The sequence below is a fragment of the Chiloscyllium plagiosum genome, unplaced genomic scaffold, assembly GCF_037043375.1.
Source record: "Chiloscyllium plagiosum isolate Xiang-an unplaced genomic scaffold, Cpla_swu_hap1 HiC_scaffold_31, whole genome shotgun sequence".
Classification (NCBI taxonomy): Eukaryota; Metazoa; Chordata; class Chondrichthyes; order Orectolobiformes; family Hemiscylliidae; genus Chiloscyllium; species Chiloscyllium plagiosum.
In genome coordinates, this window is record NW_028270169.1 from 31,111,209 (window position 1) to 31,133,040 (window position 21,832).

The 21,832-nt window shown below is 40.3% G+C and overlaps 1 protein-coding gene across 3 annotated transcripts in view; it reads left to right on the forward strand.

Moving 5' to 3' along the window:
* The window catches only part of LOC122564061 (double C2-like domain-containing protein beta), a 284,761-nt gene that overhangs the window by 66,225 nt on the left and 196,704 nt on the right, over window positions 1–21,832 (forward strand). The window contains exon 3 of one of the 3 annotated variants that reach the window (XM_043718544.2): window positions 9,342–9,365. The exons of the other annotated variants lie outside the window; for them this stretch is intronic. Within the exon in view, the coding sequence (XP_043574479.1) occupies window positions 9,342–9,365 (24 nt within the window). The remainder of the gene's footprint in view (window positions 1–9,341; window positions 9,366–21,832) is intronic. 3 annotated transcript variants of the gene reach the window in all.

The window sequence follows — 21,832 nt, forward strand, 5'->3', positions numbered from 1 at the left end:
TTACATTAAAATATATTTGGAAAATGTTGCTTTAATTTTCACAATTCAAAATAAAAAGCTGTTTCTAATTGGTATTGAAAGCCTTATTTGGTGATTTGGCCTTGAATTTTTATGGTGTATTAGCAAATACACTAGACCTTTGTCTGTCTTTCTGTTGCTTAGCAACATCTGTTCCTCTGGTTCTGTTTTAATCAAAAAATCTGACAAGAATCAGTTTGATCAATTTTTTGAAGAAAGGAAAGCTCTGGCACAATAAAGTTTGCTATAATCTTTCGTCATCAAATATGATCAAGGCTTAAGAATTTGAAATAATTCCACATTCAAGGTCTACAGACAGGAAGACCTTGAGCACTTAATATTGTGTTTTGCCTACATTATTTCCAAAAACAATGTTCTGTAGAGCAAATGTTTTCACTAGCCATCCTATACAAAAAGGAAGCTAGCAACTGCAAAATAGAAATTTTATGTAAATTGAAAGCCATTCTGTCATGGGGGATGTTGCCTTGGAATTAAATGCATATGGTATCTGGAGACTGCGATCTGATTAGAGTTGGGCTGCAAAGTCAACCCTGGACTGCAGGAATCCAGGGTTGGAACCATGGCAGATGGTGCAATTTGAAATACAATAAAAATAATCTGAAATTAAACTCTAATAACAATCATGAAATAGTTATCATGAGAATCAATCTGGTTCACTAATGCACTTAAGTGGAGGAAATCTGTCACCCTTACTAGACTACATGTGATTCCAGACTTACAGCAACGCAGTTGATTCTTAACTGCCCTCTGAAATGAATTAGCAAGCCACTTGGTTGTATCAAAAATGTCTCAAAGGTAGGAAAGCAGACAGATCACGCAACATCAACTTAGACACCAGAAACAATAAGGACCAACAAACCTTATCAACCGAGTGGTATCCTCCCACCTAATATCAGGGAGCGAATATGAAGGTTTGGAGAGTTGTCTCACAGACAACCAATAGTCTGGCACGGACTCTTACCTTACAGACTGTCTCAGAGACCACCACCGCCATCACTGACCTTTGGTATGTATTGTTCCAATGGTAGGACAGACCCAGCAGAGGTGGCAGCACAGTGATACAGTTGCACTGGGAGTCCTCAGCGTTTACTCTGGACCCCATGAGGTCTCAAGACGTCAAGTCCAACATGGACAAGGAAACCTGCTGAGTGTCATGTACCACCAGCAAACATCCCCCTCCCCACTCAGCTGATGAATCAATACTCCCCCATGTTGAACACGACTTGGAGGAAACACCTGAGGGTGACAAGGGCTCAGAGTATATGCTGGGTGGGAATTTAAATGGGTGGCACAGTGGCTCAGTGGTTAAAACTGCTGCCTCACAGTGCCATGGACCCGGGTTCGATTCCTGCATTGGGTAACTGTCTGTGTGGAGTTTGCACGTTTTCCCTGCGTCAGCGTGGGTTTCCTCCCACAATCCAAAGATGTGCAGGTCAGGTGAATTAGCCATGCTAAATTGCCCATAGTGTTAGGTGCATTAGTCAGGGGTAAATATGGGGTGGGGGAGTGTTCCTGGGTAGGTTACTCTTCAGAGGGTCGGTGTGAACTTGTTGGGCTGAAGGGCCAGTTCCCATATTGTAGGGGAATCTAATCTAATCTAAATGTTCATCACCAAGAGAGCCTTGGCAGCACCTCTACCGACCAAACTGAACGAGCCCTAAAAGACAGAATGAGCTGCTTGACTGGGTTTGTGCTGAGTGGTGAGGGAACCAAAAAGAAGGAAAAATACTCTTGACCTCAATTGTATTTCAATGAAGAGTGAAGGAAGGCATGCCAAAAGCAACATAGGTAGCTTAAAAATTAGGTATCTACCTGGTGAAGGTACCAAACCGGATAACTTGTGTGCCAAACAGCATGAGCAAGTGATAGACAGACATAATCAATATTTCAAATCTAGCCTTTGTGGCTCCACTACATCCAGTTATGGATGGTAGTGAATGATTAAACAACTCACTAGAGGAAGGAGGAGGAGGAAGAGGCCCTGCATGTATTCCCTTTTTCAATGATGGGGAGGCCAACATATCAGTGCAAGAGATAAGGCAGAAGCATTTGCAACAATCTTCAACCAGAAGTGCCAAGTAGATGATCAACCAGAATACAGGATGGGATGGATAATAGGTATTGAATCATAATTTGTATTAAATGGTGGGGCAGGCTGAACTTTTCCTGTTTTCCTATTTCAACCTTCTCAGGAGGTCTCCAACATTGAAGATGCAAGTCTTCAGCCAATTCGATGCATTCCATGTGATGTAAAGAAATGGCTGGAGGCACTGGATACTAAAAATGCTTTGGGCCCTGACTACATTCCAGCATTAGTACGGAAGTCCTGTGCTCATGAACCAATGGGCGGCAGGTGGCACAGTGGTTAGCACTGCTGCCTCACAGCGCCAGAGACCCGGGTTCAAATCCCACCTCAGACAACTGTCTGTGTGGAGTTTGCACATTCTCCCCGTGTCTGCATGGGTTTCTTCCGGGTGCCCCAGTTTCCTCCGACAGTCCAAAAATGTGCAGGTTAGGTGAATTGGCCATGCTAAATTGCCCGTAGTGTTAGGTGAAGGGGTAAGTGTAGGGGTTTGCTCTTCGGCGGGTCGGTGTGGACTTGTTGGGCCGAAGGGCCTGTTTCCACACTGTAAGTAAGGTAATCTAATTCAATGTCCCTAGGCAAACTGTTCTAGTGCAGTTGTAATACTGACTGACAAATTGTCAGTATTAATACTGACTGAAGGACAAATTCAACCCAGCCAATTACTGCCATCAATCTAACGCTCGAATATCAATCTATCTCTCGAATATCAATAAAGTGATGGAAGATATCATCACCAGTGCTTCAAGCAGCACATGCTGAACAATAACCCCTCACTGATGCTCAGTTTGGGTTAGACTACTCAGCTCCTGACCTCATTTCAGCCCTTGGTCTAAACATGGATAAAAGATTTCACTTCCTGAAGTGGGGTGAGAATGACTGGTCTGAGCATTAAGCCTGCATTTGCTCCAAGTATGGCATTAAGGAGTCCAAGTAAAATTCAAGTCAGTGGGAATCAGAGAAGAAAAACTTCACTGGTTGGAGTCATATCAAGTGTAAATATGAAGGAGGTAATTCAGTTTGGGTCCAGTATATCACTGCAGAATTTTGTTAAGGTACAAAGTTAAAAATCACACAACACCAGGTTATAGTCCAACAGGTTTAATTGGAAGCACACTAGCTTTCGGAGCTACGTTCCTTCATCAGGTGATTGTTAAGGTAGTGTCCTAAGTCCAACTATCGTTGGTTGATTTATCAATGACTTTCCTTCTATCGTAAGTTCAGAAATAGGGATGTTCACCGATGATTGCATAAAGTTCAGCACCGTTCCTGACTCCTCAGACACTGAAGCAGTCCATGTTCAAATGCAACAAGTCCTGGACAAAATTTAGTTTAGGGATGATGAGTGGTGAGTAACATTTATATCAGACAAGTGTCAAATAATGACTATCTCCAACAAGAAAGGATCTAAACATCACCACGTGATATTCAAAGACAATACCTGGGCTGAAACTACCACTATCAACATTCAAGAATTGAACTGGAGTAGCCATATAAATACATTGGCTACAAGAGCAGGTCAGATGCCAGGAAAACTGTATTGAGTAACTCACCTCCTAACTCCCCAAAGCCTGTCCACCATTTGCAAAGTGAAAGTCAGGAGTATGTTGGAATATTCTCTACTTATCTGCATGAATGTAGCTCCAACAACAATCAAGAAGCCTGATACTATCAGGTTCAAAGCAACCCACATAATTAGCACCACATGCACAAACATTCAGTCCTTCTACCTCCAATTGCAGTAGTAACAGTGTGTACTATCTACAAGATGCATTGCACAAAATCACCAAAGATCCTTAGACAGCACCTTCCAAACTCTCAATCATAACCATCTAGAAGGACAAAGGCTGCAGCTACTGTACATGGGAACATCACCACCTGCAAGTCACTCTCCATCCTGACTTGGAAATAGATCATAATGCCTTCAGTGTCACTGAGTCACAATCCTTGAACTCTTGCTCTAACATCCCCGTGGATGCATCCATACCAAAATGGACTGCAGTGGTTCAGGGAGGCAGCTCATCACTACCTCAAGATTGTCAACAAATACCTATACAACCTGCAAATCTCTCATTCCCTGAATCAATGTGAACAACTAAAATACAACTTTTATTCCCTTCAATGAAAACTATTTCTCTGTTCTGTTTTTAGTGATGCATAAGTATCTCACTTCCATGCAAAAGTTTTTGACTTGTGAAACATAGCCCTCAAAGAGTCATAAATTTTACCTGCTTTAAAAATGACTAAAACCATGGATTCTTCCAAACAGTAGTTAATTTGGATTTCTCCAATGTGAATACTTGAAGTTGCTGATCACCCAATTGCAGTTGCAAAACTGGATTTCTTGTTTAAACTGGATTTTTCTGAAGTCATTGGTGCATTGTACAAGCTTTTCATTTCTCTTACTGATCTCAATGAATTTAGACTAGCCCCCTGTTGCCTGTATTAAATACAGCCTGCATGTGTGGATGATATAACTATGTATCATGTTGCTAAGATGTGGCTTTTCACACTAATGTTGTAAGTCTTCCTGAATGCAGAGTTGACATTTTTTGTCTAGACACATAGATTATAAACTAATCTCTGTTCACCCTAAAGGAACACACACCCAACAACTCCTGTATAAAATTGGTTTGTTGAATCAAAGTTCTTATTAATGGTATCTAGCTCAGTCTCAAAGCCACCTCTTTCAACCCCATGACTGTCAATTTGACAGGGAGATTACTTGTCCAACTTCCAGTACTGAATTAGCAGAAATAATCTCCAATTAAATAGTGGAAGACCAAAACTAATGCTTTTGGTGCCAGAAACAAACACCATTCAACAGTATCTACTCCTTTATTCACCCTGGCAACAGTCTGAGGCTGAACCAGACTGCTTGCTACCTTGGTGTCATATATGATTTTAAGATGAGCTTCCCGAACATCTGTCCATGAAATTATTAATATCACCTTTCCACAGAAGTAGCATCACTTAATTCCACCCCTGCAAATGGCATACTGAAACCATCTTCAAACAGACATGCCAAGTGGATGATCCATCCCGACCAGCTCCTGAAGTCCCCGGCATCGTACATGTCAATCTTCAGCCAATTTGCTTCCTGTCATTTGATGTTAAGCAATGGCTGAGCTAGACCCAGTAAAGATTCAAGGTTCTGACAACATCCCAATTGCAGTGTTGAGGACTCATGCTCTTGAACTAACTGTGCCTTTGTCAAAGTGTTCCAGTACAGTTCTAAAACTGGCATCTACGTTCTACCGTTGAATGTGTAAAAGTGCCTGGATATGTCCTGTCCACAAACATTAAGCACAAATCTAAACGTGTCAATTATCATTCCATCAGTTTATCCTCATTCATCAGAAAAAAAACACTGGAGAGAGTAACCAATAGGAATTAGATGGCATGTCCTCAGCAATAACCTCTCTATCAATGCTTATTTTGGATTACATTAGCTCCTTTTTGCAGACTTACCTGAATTCTAGAGATGAGGTGAGAGTGATTTTACTTTGTGTCAAGGAAGTATTTGACTGAGTATAACATCAAACGCTCTTTAGTAAGATTAAAGATTATGCTAATTGTGGGGTTGTAAAACTCTTCACTGGCTCACATCATCCTTTGCATGAAAGAAAATGGCTGTGATTGCGAGAGGCTGATCATCTGAGCCCAAGGACCATTGCTAAAGAAATTGCTCAAGGTAGAATTCTAAGCCCAGTCATCTTCAGCCTGTGTATGTGCAGTCCAGTAAGAAGCTTTTCATATTCATGTAGAGTGATCCAATTGTTTTGCACCTCATGCACCACCTTAAACATTTACTCCCTCCACCACTGGTGCTGTAGAATATAGCATTTAGAAGATGTAATGTGTCCTCTACACAGTATCGTCCAAACTTATGACAACTACTACACAACTGGGCAAGAGCAGAAATGCATAGGAACATCAGTAACTGCAAATTGCTCTTCTAGTCATACAGTACCTTGACTTGGAACCATATGGCCAATCCTTCACTATTAGTGGGTCAAAATACTGGAACATGGAACTGAACAGCACCTTGGGCATATGTGGACATATTTTAAGATGTACAGAAATGGGAAGGAGGACAGTGGTGGGTTGGGGTGGGGGGGGGGGTGGTGGGGGGTGGTAGTGCAGTCAATTCAGGTAACCTGTACCTGTTTTTCATTCAGTGCCATATGAAACATGGCACATATTTGGGTGAAGGCACCAAGTGCAATTAGCAATGGGCAACAAACACTGATCTCACCTGCAATGCTCACAGTTGGGTGAATAAACATTACAAAAAAGCCTTCTGTGTGTCTCCACTCATCTCCAACAGTAATTCTGAAAGACCAGCAAAATCCGGAGGGTGTGTATTACAATCAGCTTACATGGGATTCCCATATTATGGTAGAATTCGTCAATTATTACAAAATTCCAGGATCTGGATCGAGCATAGCTGAGTTGGAGCTCAGACTTCACAAGTGGTTGGAGAGTCATTTAATGAGCACAGATTGCGTGTTTAGGTCTTTTTCTGTTCATCTTGTTCTCCAGTTCCGGTAGCAGTAAGATTATATGCTAGACGTTCTTAAGTATAATTTCCTTTGTCCCAGTAATTACTGGCATTATTTACTTTCACTTTTGAGTTGTTCTGTTAGTGAAAGGACAACCTATTGGAGATGTCAGACAGGTCATGCTGTATCTTTAACATTGAAATGGCGCCACTTCCGTAGCTGCTATGTTTGTACAGACTAGTAGACAGCTGGGATCATTAAGATGGGGAAAAGCTCGCTATGCTGAATGTCCCTTCAAAGGCAGCCATGTGTCATGTTTCATATGGCACTGAATGAAAAACAGGTACAGGTTACCTGAATTGACTGCACTACCACCCCCCCCCCCCCAACCCACCACTGTCCTCCTTCCCATTTCTGTACATCTTAAAATATCGAGTTGGCTTGGACTGTGGAGACCTGTCTTCCTCAGGGACTGGTTAGCAGAAAGGCAGATGTATAATTCTACCATCTGCTTCAAAAGCCATTTGTAACTCTTATATAACCTAGGCTGGGATTTGTAGAGACAGCCATGGTCAGGCTAATTCGAAGCCTCACTGCATCCTGTTGCAGACAGGCTGACAGATGGTATGATGGAGTAGCACAGCAGAAACCTGCCTCACCAGCAATTCACACAGCTCCGCCTTCCCTTTGGCAGCCATCGAGCAGGCACTTTGATACTGATTTGCTCGGCTTGTTTCTAAATTCTGCTTTCCAATCCCAGCTATTGTGGGTAAACGGCTACTGATTAAGAAATCTCCACAGATAATCAAATACTGAAACAAAAATTCAAATTTTATTGCATGTAGCAACCAAATATAAGACTTCTAAAGTAAGCAAATGACCCAACTTAGCTGTTACACAATTACTGGTGACATTTGGTCAAGACTTTAGCCAACAGTGATCTGTTTCTGGAAGTTTCCTGAGTTCGATCCTTCTGCAGTGTGGTTCGTCCAAGTTCTGCCATTGAGTTGTTCTGGATTCTCATACAGAGTTTTGTCCTTCAGCCTCTGAGTGATATATCGATGATTTCTTTCAAGTCCTTACATTCAAGTTATTGCAAGACTGCAACTGGCTTCCTTATCAGAAGTAATTTCTTTGTTTCTTGTTTCATTTGGCATTGACTGTGTTCAAAGACAGCTTTCCTGTGATTGACTCCTTAGATTCTTCTGTAGGGTAATCAGTTGTCCTTGGCAATAAAATTTGTCAAACAGGAGTCCAGGCAGTTTTGTCTATGTAATATCCACTCCCAGACATGGCTAATTGCTTTCAATTCCTGTATAAGTTTGTCCTTGTCCTTTAATAGTTTATTCCAGATAGAGGTATTGCTGCTTCTTTTGAGTAGAACAGTTTATCCTTGTGATTCATTTAATCCATGAATAGTTATTAAAGTTCTTAAGTCTAATATCACATTGCACCTTCAGAAAACGCTACTGATAAATGGAAGTGCTGTTTTAAGGCTTCAAAGGCTAGAAGGATTTTGTCTTCCTAATTTGCAACTTTTTTTATTAGCTATGTCACTTGTACACCATTTTGACTTCCAGCCTGTTTTTTTTTTGGCAAGTATTTTTGCTTGACTATGGGAGTGGGTGGGACAGATGGAACCTGCCCCAATGGAAATGATCTGAAACCTGGCCAATTTTCCTGAGAGTCTCATTGCTATTCTATTAGCTGTGGATGGAGCAATATGCTGATTGGTGGTAGGTTTGCAGAGGAGATGCTCTGGATCAAAAACCCAGCCATTTCTGTGCATAACGCACCCGGTCAATATAACCTGAGGGGTTAGACTGAGTGGAGAGAAGAGAACCTGAGGGAGGGCTTTGGCAACAGTGCACAATGGGCAGCCATCAAGACAACCATCTCTCTTTAAAGACAATCATTGCCTGGCACCTGTGTGGCATGAATATTAGTGCCAATTCTCTGTGTAAGCCCGAATATTCTGTAAGTCTTGCTGGACATGGCATAAGCTGCTTCAGTGATTCCCCCATTGTTGGCAGTGCCTTCAGATGAGATATTTAGAGCTCCTTTAAATCAGTATAAACCATCCCACGACACTGGATAGGAGAGTTCTCCCTGTGTCCAGGCAAATACTTAAAGAAAAACACCAAAACTGATTGTCAGCTCCTGCATTGTGTTGTACTCAGACCCCCAGAAACAGCAAATGGCTGCTGCATGCTCAAGTTACAAAACTGACTACAGTTCAACATTATAGCTTTGGCTGTAAAGTGTTTTGAACTGTGAACTGAGCCAATATAAACCCAAGTTTATCTAAGCCTGCTGGCCCAGGCAGCAAAGTGCTTTCTATTCTTGGCCTACACCACGAATGAGATTTCAAATCCAGTCCCCACCAAAGATTGGTCCAGTTCCATCTTGAAATTGTAAATTTATACCATATGAATGGTTTCTGTGAAAACCTGAATTGCAAACATTTACCATTGTGAATCAGTTGGATATCAAATATTATCAATTGTAGAGAAAATGATTAAATTATTTTGTTTCTTTATTTTTATTAAAGACCAGTCAGTTTATCTTTGACAATATATAGATTAAAGATAACAGCCATTTATATGAAATGGTATAATACATTGTTCCATTAATGATGCATCTTTTCTGTCTTGTGCTTATTTTTATTTCTCATTTGCTCATGTTCCTTTCATTGCATGCTGTTTTGAGGAAAGGTACCAAAGCTTTGGCACAAGAAGGTAAGGGTTATTGTCCCTTCCTGCTAACAGTGAATACATCTTATAGTTGCTAATAGAATCAATATTTTGTCATTTGGATGAGTTACAGCAAAGGCCTAGAAATTGGATTGCATAAAAATTTGGACTGGAAGTGGCTAAGGTATGGGAAATGAGTTGGCCTCCTCAGTTATGAATCCCTGGCACACTGTAAGTATGAGGGCCAACTTGCAGGCTGCTGGCTGGAGAGGTGAGTTGGCCAGCTGAGAGCAGCAGTTAAATCTGTGGGTGGTAAGGTGAACAGGAGGGGAGTAAGACCAAAGAGCCAGAAGTATTTCTGCACATTCAGCCACATATTAAATTGTCTGCTCACCTTCCTTATGCCAGCCTCCAGGCATCTCTTTCGGGATCACTGGTTTAACGGCTGAGTGTCATGATCCAACTTCATAAAGGGATTGGAATAGGCAAAGAGCCAATGACTGCTCAGCCATTGTAGCTTGCAGTGCTACAGGTTGTAAACATAATACCTTTTAACCACCTCCAAGTCCTAATTAGTATGTGCAGTCTTCACCTCTATTTCCTGCTCAAAAAACATACATTGTCAATCTAATTTCTAGGTTACTGTTCTTGTATGTGAAAAGGTATGGACTTTCACTGGTTAGTGTTAGTTACATTTACTGGAGTTGAAGTATACCCGGAGGCACACATAGTTAACAATCAGATAGGAATAGCCTCTACAAAATGCATGGCCTCTTACAATAAACTGTTTTTGTTGCCTGTTTCAGAACCTATTTAAGAAGAAATATCATTTAATGGTTAGCCTGTAAAGTAGAGCCATTTATGGGTAATCCAGTGTTCCATTAGAGAGAGGAATTGAAATTGCTAACATACACTTGTGTCTATTCTCAGTATGGAGGGAGTATATTATTAATGGCTGCTACAGCGAGCCCAGCAGATTGGCAGATGTGAGTGGCCACATCAAAAGAAAATATAAAGAAAAGCTGTGTGCAAGGAAACGTATAGAGTGTGTCACATTTATTATTGCTACTCTTTGCTGAAAGTGAAAGCCTTACTATCTGCAGATGCCTTCGGCATAATAGAGTAATTAAAGTTTTTCCTTTTATTTCAGTGCACGCTGGCAATATTCTGTTACTCAGTGAATTGTATTTTTATGTTGTAGGCATTTCTGATCTAGAGTTAAACTCAATGTGAAATGTTATTTTAAATTAGATTTTTTTTATTTCCCGTTCCATTGACAGTTGTGATTAATCAACCCAATAAACATTATAAAGTCCACTTTTTTAGTACAGTATTTCAAAATTTACAGAAATTTTCCAGGCCTCCCTGAACACTGGACTAGTGCTGGGGACTGGAGGATTACGAATATCATGCTGTTGTTTAAGAAAGGGGCAAAGAATAATGCAGGAAGGTATAGACCTTTCAGCTTGACATCAGCAGTGGGAAAATTGATGGAGGCTATAATACGGAATAAGATAAATGTGCACTTAGAGAAGAATAAGTTGCTACTAGACAGTCAACATGACTTCGTCAAGGGTAGGTCATGTCTGTTAAATTTACTTGAGCTCTTTGACGAGGTGACACAGGAAGTGGATGAGTATAGTGCTGTGGATGGTGTATATTTGGTCTTTCGGAAGGTATTTGATATGATGGCACATGTAGGTTCGTTAGCAAATTACAAATGTTTGGGATTGATCGGTCCTTGGTAATGTGGATTAGAAGCTGCCTAAATAGATCGGAATCTCAGACTGGAGATGACTTGAAAATGGTGTTTCCCAGAGATTGGTGTAGGGACCCTTGCTTTTTCTGATTTATATAAATGATTTGGAGATGTGTGTTGAGGAAAAAAAATCTCTAAATTTGCGGATGATACTAAACTATGAGAATAGTGAATTGTCAGGATGATACTGAGCAACTTCAGAGAGACATTGACAAGTTGACCAAATGGGCAGACACCTGACAGGTAAATTTCAATGCCGGGAAATGTGAGGTCTGCATTTTAGAAGAAGAAACATGGACATACAATCTCGACTCAATGGTACAACTTTGAGAGAATTACAGGAGCAAAGGTACCCCTGGGTTCATGTGCATAATTCTCTGAAGGTAGCCAAGCAAGTTGTAACAGTTGTAAAGAAAGTTTATAGGATTCTTGAATTTATAAATAGAGTCAGAGAGTGTAAAAGCAAGAAAGTGATACTATACCTCTACAAATCATTAGTCAGACCGCATTTGGAGTATTGTATTCAGTTCTGGGCACCTTACTAAGGAAAGATGTTAAAGTGCTAGAGAGATGCAAAGGAAATTTACTAGAATGACACCAGGAATGAGGGATTTATATTGAAGGAAGATGCAGAAATTGGGTTTATTCTCCTTTGGAGCAGAGAAGATTGAGATGATCTTACGGAGGCATTCAAAATTATAATCAATTTTTACAAGGTAAAGATAAGGATATTCTATTTTCACTACTTGGCATGTCAGTAACTAGGGGTGATGATTTCAAATTTGTAAGCAAAGGAGGTAGGAGTGAGATGAGAAGAAACTTCTTTGCTGACAGCTTGGTTAGGATTTAGAATGCACTGCCTGCGAGAGTGATTCCATCAGAGATTTCAAAAGAGAACTGGGTATGTATTAGATGTTGCAAGGCAACTGAGAATGGGACCAGCTGGATAGCTCTTTTAGGAGTTGGTATAGACAAGATGGGTCGAATGGCCTCCTTTAAAATTGAATGATTCTAAGATTTAACCTTCTATAATATTAGCAGATATGACACAATATAAGCTCATGCCATATTGACTATTCTTACTTCCTGTGTTATTTGACTAAGCCCACATATACTTAAAACTGTTGTGGCAGTTTTTGAAATATATTGCTGTCACTCTTTAATATCATTTTTTGAAGTTCAGATCAAAAATGTTCACATCACATAAAAGAAAATACTTTTAAATTACTAATTACAAAATACAATTGTTTTCTTGTCTATTTTTATCTGTGCTGTAGTATGTTTAGTTTATATTAAAGGAATTTGTCTCAATAAATCGGTTTTAAAAAATGTCTACAGCATTTCAGTTTACTATCACATTTGGTACTTGTTCAAGGAATGAAGTTGATTCAGATTCTAAAATTTAATAGCTGAATTATGTGTCAAGATACATAAAATATGTTTTTGTTTGAATCGACAATATAGTTTTAAGATTAGCAATCTGTCTTTACAATGCAATTATGCCTATGTAAAATCTAGAAATAAATCAAAGTCTGGAAGAATGTAATTGTGTCAGATCCTGGTTGTCTTCCACCTGTATTGGCTCCCCAGTTCAGCAATGCCTCAAACTTAAAACTCTCATCCTGATGTTCAATTTGGTCCACAACCTCACCCCTCTATCTTTTCAATCTTATAAATGTCCAAGATCTTTGCATTCCTCCCATTCTAACATCTTGCACAATTCCATGATCGGATACTTTACCAGTGATGACTATGCTTTAAGCTGTCCGTGCTCCAATCTCAACAATATTTGTTCGCCCTTGTCTAACTAGAATCTACCCAACGTCTGTTTTATTGACTCCACCTCCACTGCCTTCTGAGGCAGAGTTTCAAAGTCGTTCCACTCTCTCAAAAAAAATTCTCATTTCTTTCTGAAAAATGATGCCTGATTTTAAATCAATGCCCCCTAATTCTAAACAACCACAATGGAAACATGTTTTCCATACCCACCTTGTGGTGGGGGTGTGGCATTGCTAATCAGAGATAGTATCACAGCTTTAGAAAGGGAGATTGTCGAGGAGGGTTTGTCTTCAGAGTCAGTATGGGTGGAAGTCAACAACAGGAAGGAACAGTATCTTTACTGGGAGTTTTCTACAGGTGCAGAAGTAACATGATTGTTGTCATGGGTGACTTTAACTTCCCTAACATTGATTAGAATCTCTTTAGTTCAAATAGTTTGGATGGAGCAGTTTTTGTCAGATGTGTCCAGGAAGGATTCCTGACTCAATATGTAGATAGGCCAAGTAGAGAGGAGGCCATATTGGATTTGGTAGTTGGCAACAAACTAGGCTAGATGTCAGATCTCTCAGTGGGAGAGCATTTTGGTGATAGTCATCGCAACTCCCTCAGCTTTACTGTGGTTATGGAGAGGGATAGGAGCAGAGGGTATCCAAAAGTATTTATGTGGGAGGGGGAATTACAATGCTATTAGGGAGGAAGTGGGAACAGATGTTCTCAGGGAAATGCACGACAGAAATGTGGAGGTTGTTTAGGAAGCACTTGCTGATGGTGCTGGATAGGTTTGTCCCACTGGGGCAAGGAGGGGATGGAAAGAACCTTGGATGACAAGGGATGTGGAACATCTAGTCAAGAGGAAGGATGTTGCAGAGGTAAGGATCAGACAGGATTCTGGAGGGTTACAAGGTAGCCAGGAAGGAACTGAAGAATGGACTTAGGAGAATGAGAAGGAGGCATGAAAAAGTTTTAGCGGGTAGGATTAAGGAAATCTCCAAGGCATTCTACACTTATGTGAGGTGGCCAAATTGAGGGTGGGGCCGATCAGGGATAGTGGAGGAAACTTGTGCCTGGAGTCTGAGGAGGTAGGGCAGGTCCTTAATGAATACTTTGCTTCACTATTCACTACTGAGAGGGACCTTGTCGTTTGTGAGGACTGTGTTAAACAGGCTGAAATGCTAGAACAGGTTGATATTAGGAAGGAGGATGTGCTGAAAATTTTGAAAAACATAAGGAAAGAAGTGTCCCTGGGCCAGACGGGATATAACTAAATTTACTACAGAAAGCCTGGGAAGAGATTACTGTGCCTTTGATGACAATCTTTGCATCCTCAGTGTCCACTGGAGTAGTACCAGATGATAAGAGAGTGGCAAATGTTATTCTCTTGTTCAAGAAATGGAATAGGGATGATCCTGGGAATTACAGACTAGTCAGCCTTGCATCTGTGGTGGGCAAATTATTGGAGAGGATTCTGAGGAAGAGTCTGAGGATTTATGATTACTTGGAAAACCATTGTTTGATCAGAGATAGTCAGCATGACCTTGTGAGGGGCAGGTCATGCCTCACAAGCCTTATTGAATTCTTTGAGGATGTGACAAAACACATTGATGAAGGTAGAGCAGTGCATGTGGTGTACATGGAATTTAACAAGGCATTTGATAAAATTCCCCGTGGTAGGCTCAATGAGGAAGTAAGGAGGCATGGGATACAGGAAAATTTGGCGTCTGATACAGAATTGGCAGGCCCATAGAAGACACAGAGTGGTAGCAGGTGGAAAGTATTCAGCCTGGAATTCGGTGGCCAGTGGTATTCCACAGGGATCTGTTCTGGGACCTCTGCTCTTTGTGATTTTAATAAATGACTTGGACAAGGAAATGGAAGGGTGAGTTAGTAAGTTTGCTGATGACATGAAGGTTGGTGGAGTGGTGGATAGTGTGGAGGCTGTTGTAGGCTGCAGCAGGACATTGACAGGTTGCAGAGCTGGGCTGATAAGTGGCAGGTGGAATTCAAAGTGGAAAAGTGTGAAGTGATTCACTTTGGAAGATTGTATTTGAATGCAGATTATAGGTTTAAAGGCAGGATTCTTGGCAGTGTGGAGGAACAGAGGAATCTTGGGGTCAATGTTCATAGATCCCTCAAAGCTGTCACCCAAGTTGAGAAGGTCATTAAGAAGGCATATGATGTGTTGGCTTTCGTTAGCAATGGGTTTGAGTTTAAGAGCTGTGAGGTTATGCTGCAGCTCTATAGAGCCCTGGTTAGACCACACTTGGAATATTGTGTCCAGTTCTAGTCAACTCATTATAGGAAAAATGTGGAAGCTTTAGAGAGGGTGCAGAGAAGATTTACCAGGATGCTGCCTGGACTGGAGAGGTTGTCTTATGAAGAAAGATTGAGGGAGCTAAGGCTTTTCTCATTGGAGTGAAGGAAGATAAGAGGCAATTTGATAGAGGTGTACAAGATGTTGAGAGGCATAGGTAGAGTGAATTGTCAAAGACTTCTTCCCATGGTGGAAAGGGGGCATAATTTTAAGATAGTTGGAGGGAGGTTTGGGAGTCAGAGGTCGGTTCTTTACACAGGGTGTAGTGGGGGTGTGGAATACACTGCCAGCGCTGGTGGTAGAGTCAGATACATTGGGGACATTTAAGTGACTCCTGGATAGGCACATGGAAGATAGTAAAATGAAGGGTGTGTAGGTTAATTGATCTTAGGATAAAAGGTCAGCACAACATCGAGGGCCGAAGGGCATGTGCTGTGCTGTACTGTTCTATATTCTATTTGTTAAGAACATTAAGGATATTGTAGACTTCATTCAAGCCACCTTTCACTCTTCTCCCATTCTTCCTTAAATATTGAGTCCAAAATTGCATGCAGTATTTGCGATGTGGTCCCACTAATGCCCTTTATAATTGCAGTATAATATCCTTACTTTTATGCTCAATCCCACTTGTGATAAAGAACAGCATCCCATTAACCGCCTATTCCTACATTCTAATTGTTTTATAACTGCCGCACTCAAACACCTATGTATCTGTTTCTGAGTTCTGCAGTTGTTCTTCATTTAAATAATAGTCTAATTCTTTTTGTTCTTTGTACCAATCATAACATGTGAATAATTCACGTTGCAACATTATGCTCCATTTGCCATATTTCTATCTCCTTACTTGTATCTGTATCCATCTGCAACCTCTTTCACAACAACCCGTCTTTGTGTCATTTGCAAATGTAGCAACCTTCACTTAGCTTCCCCCTCGAAGTCATTCGTATAACTTTTAAAAAGCTGAGGACCCAGGACAATCCCCTGGGGAACTCCATTTGGCAGCCAGGCAATCTTATATCTTCAATAAGATGTTCCCCCTGACCATGAACCCTTACTTTCTGCATGACCTTTTAATGTGGCACCTTGTTAAATGCCTTCTAGACATCCAAGAAAAACTTTTTTATCCATAGAACCTGTTACTCCTTCCAAGAACTCCAGCAAAGTAATTAACCGTAATTTCCTTTTGACAGAACCACATTGATTCTTCCTGGTTACCTTGCATTTTCACATATGCCCAGGTATACCCTCCTTAATGATCAATTGTAACACATTCCCTGAGAGATGACAAGCGTTTAGTTTCCTTATTTTGCCTTCTTGTTGAATAGAACAGATATATTTTCTACTTTCCAATCTGATGAACCTTTCCAAATTTTGTTAGTTTTGGGGGAAAAAAAAGCATCCATTTCACATTCTGTCCAGTTATCAGACCTGCCACTTCTCCCTACTCGAATTATATGTTTTCTCTTTAAGTTCGATGCTTTCCTTAACTTTTTCAGTTAACCATAGATAGTTGGTCCTCCCCTTAAAAAAATTATTTTAAGAGTATGCTTATTCTGAATATTCTTAAATATTTCCTTACCTTTCTGACATTGCTTCCCTTGATCTATCCCTTTGCCTCGTATCCCCAGTTGACTTCAGCTAACTCAGCTTCACGCTCACATCATTACCCTTATTTAAGTTTAAAATGTTAGTCTTTGGTCGACTCTTCTGTGCTTCAAACTGGATGTCAAATTTGATCATCTTATGGTTGCTGCTACCTAGCGGTTTCAATCTTTATTCTGAGGTTGTTTCATTAACACTGTCAAAGTACACAATACAATCTGCTCGCTGGTTGGTTTGAAAATGTGCTGCTTCAAGGAACTCTATAAAAAGCATTCTGTGAACTTCTCATCTGGATGTTCCCAGAGACCAATACCTGATTTCCTGTTGAGATGGTGCTTAGCTACATGCTGCCCCTTGATGATATCATCTTCCGCTTGTACCTTGGTGACACACAGCTCTACATTACCATCACCTCCATTGACCTCCTCCCAATGTCTAATTCTTAGGCTGCTCATCTGGCATCCAGTAATATTGGAGTTTCAAAAATGGAAAATAGAAGTTCTTCCACCCAATCTGCGTTACTATAAAATATTTTCTCATCAGATGGACTCTGAGCATATCCTGCTGGAACTTTCATAAGTGCCTTTACCTCTAGACATCAGGGTTCCAAAGCATTCCTGGCTGGCCATTGACCGTCTTTAATCCAAAACTCTGCTGATTAAATCCTAACTCTCACAGAGTCCCATTCACCCAAGAGGATTAAAGTATAAAAGCACAGATGTGTTGCTGCAACTGTACAAGGCAATAATGAGACTGAACCTGCAGTATTGTGTACAATTTTGGTCTCCTTACTTAAGGAGAGATGTAATTGTATTGAAGACAGTTCAAAGAAGGTTCACTAGATTGATTCCAGAGACTAAGGGTTTGTCTTATGAACAGCGATTCGAGCGGTTTCAATCTAAAATCTCTAATGTTCAGAAGAATGAGAAGAGATGTAACTAAGGTATGTCAGATGTTAAAAGGGATTGACAAAGTAGACATAGAAAGTATGTCCCCTCACATGTGACAATCTAGAATGGAGGTCATTGTTTTAGGATGAGAGAAAGCAAATGTGGAACAGAGATGAGGAGAAATCACTTCTCTCAAAGTTTGAGAATCTGTGGAACTCACTACCCCAAAGTGTGGTGGATACTGGGACATTGAGTAAGTTTAAGGAGGAGATCGACAGATTTTTAATTAGTAACGGGTTGAAGGGTTATGGAAAGTGGAGTTGAGGCCAAGATGCTATCAGCCATGATTGTATTAAATGGCGGAGCAGGTTAGAGAGCCTGAATTGCCTACTTCGACTCTTAGTAATCATCCCTCTACTCGCTGACCTGCGTTGGCTTAATTGTAAAAATCTCATCTTTTTATTTTAATATTGCTCCAATGTCTCATTCCCCTCTCTAATCTTCTCCAGACCTACAATCCTTTTGAGATGTGAATGTTACTAATTCTACCTTTTGAACTTCATTAATTTTAATCAGCCCATCATTGCCAGTCAAATTTTCAACCTCTAGAATCCCCTTTCTTAAACGCTCTATGTCTCTATTCCCTTCTCCTTCAAGATACTCAGTAACTACCTCTTTAATCAAGCTTTTCTCCATCTGGTCTAATATCATCCTTCTGAGGCTCATTGCCAAATTTGGCTGCATAATACTCCTGTGAATTACCTGATATATTTTGTTATGTTAAGGCTACTATATGAATACACAATTTGTTTTATGAATTGAAGTAACTTCAAAATGTAATTTTATGCTAATACAAGGCCATAAGGATCTGTATCACTGCAGATGCTCCACACAAATTGTTGGCTAGCTACAAATATTTTTGGCAGAATTGTGTGTACACATCTGACTTGTCTATTAGTATGAGGACCTCCAAAGAGACCAACAGTAAAAAGGACATCCAACTTCATAAATTGTATGTTTGAACTGCTCAAATGTTGCTCCATACAGCAAGGGGTAGGACAAAATGCAATAAATAAATGGCAATTGTAAAAAAGAGTATCTTAGTTTGACTCAATTTCCAGTTTCTCAATGAGCAAGTTTAACCATGAAGCAAACCCCACCCCAGCTTTTTGTTAAATTGGGGCAAGTAGCTAGAAGCAGCTGATCTGTTGAAGTATGCCATTAAATTACCAATGAGCAAATAGGGAGACCTAACATCCAGGAAACAAAATATGCTGCTGCATAAATTATACATCTTTACATTGTCAATGATTTCCTGCAATCATATTGCAAAAATCTACAAATGTGTTCTAAACACACGCTAGGAAAGTAATTGGGTCCAGCATGTGTTGTACATCTAAGCACTTCCACTGCCAGCATAAAGTATGCTCACTCGATAATATTTATCATGTTTTTTTTGGCTTTGTTTTTTTTTCTTAGGCGCTTTTAATGCTGCATTTTAAAGCAAGAAATTGTGGTACTATAATTACCAACTGTAGAATTACGGATGCAATTCAATGAGTTTGCCTGCCTCTATTTATTGATTGTGTTCCGCTTTATTTCACTTATCTTCCAATACACCATGGGTTAACACATTGTACGGTGGAGCAAGAAGATTGGCAATTGCCTGTCATGGGATTTTAGAGTTGTTTGTGAGGAGAACTGAATTAAAAAGAAAGAGTACTGAAGGGCAATGTTTTCACTCCTAACTCCTGAGTGTAGCAAATTCCTACCCATCCTGTATAATTCAAAATAAGACAACCTATCCAATTGTCCATTTTTTAAAATGTATGGATTCAGAGCAGGGTCCTTCAGGAAATGATTGTTGCTACTCTTCATCTTCTGATAATCGTCGAGTCCAGGTATCTCAATAGGCCAGATACACACACAACCTGGAACTAGAAAATTAATCATTTGGCAAATTAATTTTTGTGATGAGTGGATAGGCTTAAGCTTTAAAATTGTAAACCCTTGGGTTGACGTTGAATTTCAAGGTTTTTGGAAGATGGGACTTAGGTGTTACATTGTAATCCTAAGGAATGCCTTTATTGTAAGGTCCTAGTACCAAAAGCAATCCATGCAATTTGCCAAAGCAGGGTTTCATTACGTTTGCAAATATGAAGAAGTAACGAAGAGGATGACGAGGGCAGAGCTGTGGACGTGATCTATGTGGTCTTCAACAAGGTGTTCGACATTGACCCTCATGGGAGACTGGTTAGCAAGGTTAGATCTCATGGAATACAGAGAGAACTAGCCATTTGGATACAGAACTGGATCAAAGGTAGATGACAGACGGTGGTGGTGGAGGGTTGCCTTTCAGACTGGAGGTCTATGACCAGTGGAGTGCCACAAGGATTATTGCTGAGTCCATTGCTTTGTGTTATTTATATAAATGATATGGATGTGAACATAGGAGGTATAGGTAGTAAGTTTGCAGATGACACCAAAATTGTAGGTATAGTGGACAGCAAAAAAGGTTACCTCAGAGTATAATGGGACCTTGATCAGATGGGCCAATGGGCTAAGGAGTGGAAGATGGAGTTTAATTTAGATAAATGCGAGGTGCTGCATTTTGGAAAGGCAAATCAGAGCAGGACTTATACAGGGTAGAATTTAATAGTAAGGTCCTGGGGTGTGTTGCTGAACAAAATTACCTTGGAGTACATGTTCATAGTTCCTTGAAAGTAGAGTTGCAGGAAGATAGGATAGTGAGGAAGGCATTTGGTATGCTTTCCTTTATTGGTCAGAATATTGAGTACAGGAGTTGGGAGGTCATGTTTCAGCTGTAGAGGACATTGGTTTGGCCACTTTTGGAATATTGTGTGCCAGTCTGGTTTCCCTGCTATTGGAAGGATGTTGTGAAACTTGAAAGGGTTGAGAAAACATTTACAAGGATGTTGCCAGGGTTGGATGGTTTGAGCTATAGGGAGAGGCTGAATAGGCTGGGACTGTTTACCTTGAGTGTCGGAGGCTGAGGGGTGACCTTATGTAGGTTTGTAAAATCATGAGGGGCAGAGATAGGGTAAATAGACAAGGTCTTTTTCCTGGGGTGGGGGAGTCTGGAACTAGAGGGCATAGGATTAGGGTGAGAAAAATTTAATAGGGACATAAGGGGCAACATTTTTACGCAGAGGGTGGTGCGTGCATGGAATGAGCTGCCACAGGAAGTGGTGGAGGCTGGTACAATTGCAAAATTTAATAGGCATCCGGATAGGTATATGAATAGGAAGGGTTTAGAGGGATATGGACCAAGTACTGGCAAATGGGACTAGAATAACTTAGGATATCTGGTCGGCATGGACGAGTTGACAAAAGGGTCTGTTTCCGTGCTGTACAGCTCTATGACTTTATAGGAAGAGGATAGCAAAGAAATAACAGGAATCACATTTGAAATTGAAAATAGATTCCTTAATCTGTGTAAATTCTCCATGAACTATTCACTGCTAAAAATTGTTACTGAGCTTAAAGTAGTCAGCAAAACTCACTCTTTCTTTGCTTTTAAACCCCTGAACTGACCAAAGGATCGGTAATGCTTGAATATTCTGTAATGTGCTAACGTGTTGAAAACAAAGCACTGTTTGAACACGTGGTTATTTAAATGTATGTTCATAAATTGCACCTCTTTGTTCAGAAAGCAAGAAATCAAGAAAATAAAATTAAATTTCAATTCAGCCCAAATATTCAGTCGTCATTGCTCCAAGGAGGATTGTCTGTATGGAATAGAAATTGCCCTTTCAGCCTGGATGGTAGACAGAGGCTTGATGGAAATAATGGCTGATTTGTTGTCTGACTTAGCAGGTAAATAATTAGAAAACCTTCAGTATAAATATTTATTTAGTCTCCCAATTTCTCTGCCCTCCCATTCCAGCAGCGCAGGATAATTGTCAGGTTGGAAATGATTGATTAGAAAGCCCAGTAGTTGCAAATTAGTTGGCACACTGCTCAATATTGATGTCCCTGCAAACCACAATTCATAATTCTCCCCACCTACCACCAAACAAACAATGTTACCTCCATCCATTTACACCAAGAGTTGATTCTGCAGTTTTTGTCTGCCAGTTATTTGCCTGAGTGACCAAGTTTATTGTGTGAAATTTGGAAACATGGTCCCAAGAGTGCCGTGAATCAAGAA